The following is an 8,112-nucleotide window of genomic DNA, read 5'->3' as shown; positions in this document are numbered from 1 at the left end:
ACTTTGGGTCCCTTACCAAAGGCAGAGTCTCATCCCTAGTCCCTTCAGTATTGTTTTGTGTGTGTGTGTGTGCCCACGCGTGTGCGCATGTGCATGCACGCGTGAGTGCGGCTGTGAGTGAGCCCAGACACACGCGCACCACGGCACCCGTGTAGAAGGCAGAGGGCCCGAGGTTCTCTTTGAGGAGTTATTCTCTCAGTGTCTACCACGTTGGCACAGATCTCTGCTGTTCTTGCTGCTGGCCTGTGGCTTTTGAGCCATTTGCCTGCCTGTCCCTTCTTTCCATCCCATCTCATCAACCGAATGCTGGAATTACACCTGCATCTTTTAGCATGGCTCCCAGGGATTGACCTTAGGTCCTCAGGCTTGTGTGGCTAGTGAGCCAACTCCCTGGACCCCCACTATTTTTTAAAGTGGTGTCCAGACATTTGAATTGTCAGACAAGTATTTCAAATAAAAAAACAATGTAAATGGTCAGAAAGTTACACAGTGAGAAACTTTATGCTCAGATGAATCCCACTTATTAGAAAACAAACGCTGACCTATTTCGTTTGTCACTCTATCTCAGGAACAAAAGCCACGATGAAATTGGTGGTGCTTGTCGCCCTCGGGCTAACTTTGCTGTTAGGAGCCCAAGCCATGCCTTCGAGTCGCCTTTCCTGCTACAGAAAGATGCTGAAAGACCGTAACTGTCACAGCCTTCCAGAAGGCAGAGCCGACCTGACGCTGATCGACCCGAACGTCCAGCATCATTTCTGGCATGGGAAGGGATGCGAGATGATCTGTTACTGCAATTTCAGCGAACTGCTCTGCTGCCCAAAGTAAGGGAACGAAGCTTCACGGCGTACTGCTGTACTTGCAGGAAAGGCCGCTTAAAGGATCAGCTTTTATCGCCTTACGCTTTTTTCCAAATGATTAATTTATAATTAGGTATCTCCACCTTTCAGTGCTGGTATGAAGATAAATTTCCCAATTATTTCTCTATGCAAATCTTTAAGACACAGACTTTGAAAATCCACACAAATGCACATAACACAATATAGCCAACTGACACATATTTTAGCACTACTCTTATTTATTTATAAGGTTTATCATGATAATAACAACAACCCAGAAACACATTATGTCATTTTTTGAATGTTGTAGAAATGTGACATTCAACGAAGGTTTATTATGTGCCATGATGGCAATCAATCCTTCATAGGTATTAATATATTCCATCCACTCAATAGACTCGTGGTTCGGTTACCATCTTTTTTTTCTTTTTTTCCTTTTTTTTGGTTTTTTCGAGACAGGGTTTCCCTGTAGTTTCTAGAGCCTGTCCTGGAACTAGCTCTTGTAGACCAGGCTGGCCTCGAACTCAGAGATCCGCCTGCCTCTACCATCTTTTTTTTTCTGACAAGATCTCAACTGTAGCTCAAGCTGGCTGTTGTTATATAAACCAGGCTGACCTTGAGACCTCACCTGTTCCAATCCTCCTCCCTCAGCCTCCTAAGTGCTGGGTCCACAGCATGAGGCACCAGACCTGGCTTAGAGCAAGTTCAGAGCTAGGTTTGCTGAAATGAACGGCTCTCAAGTAGACTTAGATCCCAGCTGTTTTCAGAACTATCCAAGCTGTGTAGGGTTCTTGTTGAATAGAGCTGCACAGGCCAGAAGATTGGAGCTGGAGGCTAGCCTGAGCTACACAGTGAGACTGCCACAAACAACAATAGCAAAACCTACACAAAAATGTGAAAAGCAATACCTTAGCCTGTACAACAACAACAACAAACATCTATTGGTAGTATACATGAACTTCAAAGTCAGCATTGTAACTCATCTGAAAACTGATATTTTTTTTTTAGATTAGATGAGTTAAGAGAATGGGGTAAGTAACTGGGACAGAAAATGTCAGTAAGGGCCATGGGAGGGTCTTCCAGCTCCATGCATAAGTTAATTTGAAATGAAATATGCTTAAAACAATTTACATTTTGGAAAATACTAATACTTCGCATTTTGGTATATACTAAGTAAACAAAAAAATGGGAGATTAAATCAAGTTTTAGCCCTTGATTTTAAGATTGTTTTCCTTTGATTAAGGATTATTTCAAATACTTCGATCTTGGATATTTAATACTGTTTCAAATTGCTTTCAACATCTGACATCATATTTTCATCCTTCTAAGAAGCCTCTTACCACGGGGAAGGCTGACTGAAGGGACAGGTGACACCTCGCATAACTAGTTAATGTTACTATGGAGACAACCCGGTTCAGACCCAGCTGGCTCCCAAAGCGAGGCTTCCAGAGCAGTGCCTGTTCAATGCGCACCTGCCCTCAGACCCCAGGGCGCACCGACTGGACCAGGTGTGCAGGGCAGGCCCTGCCATTAGCGTTCAAGGAGCCCTCAGGTGGCTCTCAAACAGGATGATGTTTCAGAAGCACTGTATTACGTGATGCAAGAACGTGTGTTATTAACCCCGTGGAACACGTTTCTGTACTGTAGAAATTAAATGCCAATCAACATTAAAATGCTTTTTCTCATTATTGGACTATTAAGCCAACATAATGCAGTAGGCTTATATTTATTTTCTGTATAACTTCGTGACTATGACTATTAACACATTTAAACAGAGGTGTAAATATACAGAAACCGTGTCTCCGTAACTTTGAGATGTTTTTTCGGTAGGAACAGAAAAACTATGCGAAGTGTGTTTCTAACAATCAGAATCCCACCTCCTTGTACATACAATTTTATATGATTTCACGCATTTGGTGTTACCTTATCCTACCTTTTCCGACCCAAAAAGGTAGTCGCTTCTAGAACACTTCCATATGCATAAAATCTAGGAAGCTGAGATACTTAAATTAAATATAATAAAATAATAAACTAAATATAAGAATACATTTAATAAAATTAAAATATTTTAAATAAATATTTAAATTAAGATAAATATTTTAAACTTTGTTTGATGATTTTTTTAAAGAAGTGTCTACCGATCTGTCTCTTGCCCCCCAAATTTAAACTTCATAACCCATCTCCACATCAAAGTGAACTCTTTTGTATAAGATTTTAAAATTATCTATTTTTTTCCTTTTATTTATAGACAAATAATAGCATAACATCAATGGTTGGTAAGTGGATGAAAGGAAACACAGATACCGTTTTGGTCTTTGAGGCTTCTTTGGGAAGTCCTCCTACTCATAGATAGATAGATGATAGATGATAAATAGATAGATAGATAGATGATAGATAGATAGATAGATGATAGATAGATGATAGATAGATGATCGAGTATACTAGATGATAGCTATCGATGATAGATAGATAGATAGATAGATGATAATAGATCCATCGATCGATCTAGCTAGAATGCCTCCTCGCTGCTGCTCGCTCGCTCGCCTCGCTGATCGCTCGACTCGCTAGCTAGACTCGCTGCTCGCTCGATGCTCGCTCCTCGCGCTCGCTTCGCTCGCTAGCTCGCCTCGCTCGCTTCGCCTCTCATAGCTCGCTCGCTAGCTGCTATCTCGCTGCTCGTTCGCTAGCTCGCTCTCTGCTCTCTCGCTCGCTGCTCGCTCGCTCGCTCGCTCGCTCGCTCGCTCGCTCGCTCGCTCGCTGCTCGCTCGCTCGCTGCTCGCTCTCGCTCGCTCGCTCGCCTCGCTCGCTCGCTCGCTCTCGCCCTCGCTCGCTGCTCGCTCCTGCTCCTCGCTGCTCGCTCGCTCGCTCGCTGCTCGCTCGCTCGCTCGCTGCTCGCTCGGCCCTGCTCGCTATCGCTCGATAGATAGATCGCTAGCATAGCTCTCTGCTCATCCTAGATGATACTCGACAGAACATCCAGACACGATAGATACTGTATGAAGATACGATAGATGATAGATAGATAGATAGACAGACAGACAGATAGATAGATAGATAGATAGATAGATAGATGATAGATAGATAGATAGACAGACAGACAGATAGATAGATGATAGATAGACAGATAGATAGATAGATGATAGATAGATAGATAGATAGATGATAGATAGATAGATAGATAGATAGACAGATAGATAGGTAGATAGATGGATAGATAGATAGATGATAGATAGATAGATAGATAGATAGATAGATAGATAGATAGATAGATGATAGATAGATAGATAGATAGACAGATAGATAGGTAGATAGATGGATAGATAGATAGATGATAGATAGATAGATAGATAGATAGATAGATAGATGATAGATAGATAGATGATAGATAGATAGACAGACAGACAGACAGATAGATAGGTAGATAGATGGATAGATAGATAGATGATAGATAGATGATAGATAGATAGATAGATAGATAGATGATAGATAGATGATAGATAGATAGATAGATAGATAGATGATAGATAGATAGATAGATAGATAGATAGATAGATAGATAGATAGATAGATAGATAGACAGATAGAGAGATAGATAGACAGATTTGACTTGCCTACAATGAAATGAGATGAAACCCTGGGAAACACCCTCCATCTTCAGTCCAGAAAAGACTAACATGTGCCTTAGTTCTCAGCTGAGTTTAACTGTGTTCTTCCTTTCAGGGATGTCTTCTTCGGACCAAGGATCTCCTTTGTGATCCCCTGCAACAGTCCCTGAGGATCTGCATGCGTTCTGGAGAAGGCAGTCCCTAATTTCCCACAAACTGCATCAGTATAGCTACAGTTGTGATTTCCATCGTGTAAGAAAGCCCAGATTGTATAAAGTCTCACTTGCCCTAGTAAACCTGGCTAAAGCAGCAATAAAAGTCACTTCCATTCAGCTTGTCTCTGTGAATGTTGTTAGTACTGCTTAAAATGGTTGGCTAGAGGACTTTTATTTAGGAGGAGTTCACTACATCCAGTAAGGGTCCTGTCCCCTAATGGATAGCCACAATCCTGATTCAAGATAGAAAATTTCAGTTGTTGGTTGTGACTTTTGATCAGGCAGATTGAACAGAGAGAACCAGGTAATAAAATGAATCTACTGGAAGGGAAGCTACACATTTTCTGTTAAAAAGGAAAAGAAGAACCCTTCCTTAGGTATATTATTACATATGCCACATCTTTAAGTACATTTTAATTTTGCTGTTTTGAAAAAAAAACCTTAAAGGTGATATTGTTAGATTGTTATTTCCATTTTTCCTACTCAGGTCTAAGATATACAAGCCAAAGCAGAATTTGAATACCATTCAAACACACAGTTGTATCCTTAAGACCATGATACATTTGCCCGAAGTATCTTTTTTTTTTTTTTTTTTAAGAATAAAAAGGTGCACTTTAAAAGACACAGAAAGAACTGGCATGTGACTCATTTGAAAGATGCCTGACGGCACACAGAGGCCCAGGTTCAAGCCCCATTATGACAAAAACTGGATTTTTTTTAATCCAGTGGCTGCACCTTAATTGATGTCCTAATCGGCAACTGCCACTCCACAGCTCCCAGTTCTTTGGTTGCACTGGCTGCAGTCAGGCTGCAATTCTGTTCCCTCAGGCAACGGCTAAAGGAAACTTTACCTAGATCTCTTTCCCTTTATAGAGCTCAGGATTCAATAAGGTTGAGGTGAAATTCTGCTCGCTCAGAGAGGCTGAATAGCAAGTAGCTAGCTCACCTTCTCTCCTTGCTCTTGTCTCCTGAAATACAGGACGTCCTTCTGGTTAGCCCCCCCCCCCCCCAAGAATCCTAGCTACACATGGTTCCTCCCTACCACTTCCTGTCAGCTAGTTGCTGACTCAGCCTCCTGACCCACGTTAATTTGATTTAACCAAACAAATGTAACACGTCTTTGCATCTTTAGACAAATGTTCCACAGCATAAACGAATGCAACACGTCTTAATTAATATTCCACAACAGGATATGCTGGTACATGCCTTCACTCCAGCGCTGGGAAGGGAGAGGTAGAAGGATCACAAGTTTAAGGACAATCTCAGCTATGTAGTAAGTTAGAGTCCAGCCTGAGCTACATGAGACATTATTTAAAAAGAAAGGAAACAAACAAACAAAAAAGAAAAAGACTTTTAAAAAGCTATTATAACCTTATGTTTTAAAATATAAGTGTTGACTCATAATAACCAAAAAAGTTAATTTCAGAAACTTCCATATTTTATAAAAATATATTACATGCTGGCTAGGTGCAAGTCATTATTAAGATTCTTGGGCTCTTAGTAATGAGTAAGATAGGCATGTCTTCTCAGAACATGTGTTCTAACAAAGCTGTCATCGTAATAAAGTTACTATTCATAAACATGAAGCCTGCTATAGGGAAACAGAGGGTACTGTCAAAGGGCTGTGGGGGAAAGTGTGAGACACAGCACGTCCTGAAGGCAGGTTAGGAGGTACCATTTCGTGACAAAGCAGTAAGACTATGCATTGATGTCCTGTTAAGACCCATCCAGAAGAGTAGCTGCTGTCTACTCAATACGAGCATTACCAGATTGAGTCAAACAATTTTCGGGTAATCTCAGTCCTGTGCCTCCTAAAAAGCCTTTACATATATCTGCCAGAACATGTTTGTAAATATCACATCACTAAAAATGCATGAAGAAATTCAATAGAAAAAAATATCAGTTGTCTAAATAGCATGCGATTTTATTGGCCTTTCTTCACTGAATGGACTGGTAATAAAACCAGACTCAACATGGGATGTCCTACCTCCTTTCTGTAGACCAGCTAACTATCAGACAGCTAAATAAAGAAAACCATAAGTCATCTGATTAATTTTCTGTTTGTTCTGACAGGTTAGTATTAATAATCCACGGCCTGGAAAGATGACACATCAGAATGAAAGCAGATGAAGCAACAAGTCCTTTAAACAAGACTTTCCTTACTGCAATCTAAACCTGACAAGAAAACACCATTTGAATAAGCCAGGGGAGGGGGTGGCCCCCACCACTCATCCCAGCCCCCAGGAGGCAGAGGCAGGGGAATCAGAAGTTCAAGGTCATCCTCGGCTGTACTGTATCTAAAAACAAAGGCAGAAAAGGAAAAAAGAGGGAGAAATGACTTAGCAGTTAAAAGCACTTGCTGCTTTTTCAGAGGACCTGGGTTTGAGTCCTAGCATCCTTAAGATGGCTCACAACCATCTACACCTCAGTTCCAGGTAATCTGGTACCCTATTCTGGCCTCCTAGGGAGCCGGGCATGTAAGTAATGCATAAACATATATGCATGCAAAAAAAATTTTCGACATAACAAAACACTATTTGAAAAGGAAATTCAATGACATTAACTAAACGCATTATAAAACCATACCCCTTCCTTTATATTACCAAGGAAACAATGACATCAATGCTCACACAACTTGTTTTCCAAAACATTTTCTGACTTGGTCAAAATGTCTTGAAATGCAAATGTTTAACTCACTTATATTAATGACTTTAGTTGGGTTTTTATTTACAATTTACTGCTCTCAACACTGACTTGCACTAACAAGGGACATAGACGGCATCTTTCTTCCTGTTCTGTGGGCAAAATGGCCAAGGTTTACAGAAACTGTTGCGAGCGGCAATCTTAGCCTGACATCTAGTCTTACCCGCTACACTGTTTCAAAACACAGCTTCATCTACTTCCTTTCCAGAAAAGCAATTTCTTCTCGACAGGACACAGGCTTGCACATTTCAGCTTCACCAAATGCTTTCTGCACTTTTGTCTTTGACAGTATGCACCCTTGTTTCTGCTGCTCTTAGTCCCATGTTGCTGAGGACAAAGTGGACAATCATGCATAAATAGCTCATCACTTCCTGATAGAATTCTTCTTTCCCAACCAGCCCACAAATCACAATCCCAGAGAACCTAGACAACAAAGAGGACCTAAGAGAGAAATACATGGATCTAATCTACATGGGAAATAGAAGACAAGGTCTCCTGAGTAAATTGGAAGCATGGGGACCAAGGGAGAGGGTAGAAGGGAGGGGAGAGGGAGGGGAGTGGAGAAAAATGTATAGCTCAATAAAAACAATTAAAAAAAAAAAACAAAGAATTCTTCCATTCTTCGCAACGTTGAGGGGCTCCTCCAGAGTTTGCTCTGCCAGAGGAGTACTTACTGATCCGACAGGATTACTGGAGAGCTACAAGCAACATAGACAACCAAAATAACAAGCAGGGTCTCTCAGGAGGAAGGGC

At 41.1% G+C, this 8,112-nt stretch overlaps 1 protein-coding gene across 1 annotated transcript; it reads left to right on the top strand.

Moving 5' to 3' along the window:
• Nucleotides 1–582: 582 nt before the first annotated feature.
• Nucleotides 583–4,661, top strand: Scrg1 (stimulator of chondrogenesis 1). Its single transcript, XM_038324703.1, has 2 exons — nucleotides 583–821; nucleotides 4,557–4,661. Exons 1-2 carry the CDS (start codon nucleotides 583–585, stop codon nucleotides 4,609–4,611), a joined length of 294 nt encoding a protein of 97 aa, XP_038180631.1. The 3' UTR covers nucleotides 4,612–4,661.
• The last annotated feature ends 3,451 nt before the right edge of the window (nucleotides 4,662–8,112 follow it).

The sequence above is a fragment of the Arvicola amphibius genome, chromosome 4 (genome assembly GCF_903992535.2).
Source record: "Arvicola amphibius chromosome 4, mArvAmp1.2, whole genome shotgun sequence".
Taxonomy (NCBI): domain Eukaryota; kingdom Metazoa; phylum Chordata; class Mammalia; order Rodentia; family Cricetidae; genus Arvicola; species Arvicola amphibius.
Note: the sequence above shows the minus strand (reverse complement) of the source record. Positions and strands in the feature narration are given on the sequence as shown.

Bases quoted from the DNA above. Each gene is read 5' to 3' on its own strand.
- Scrg1 (XM_038324703.1), top strand. From the start codon at position 583: ATGAAATTGGTGGTGCTTGTCGCCCTCGGGCTAACTTTGCTGTTAGGA. The intron at 822-4,556 runs GTAAGGGAACGA...TCTTCCTTTCAG, and splicing joins GAACTGCTCTGCTGCCCAAA to GGATGTCTTCTTCGGACCAA.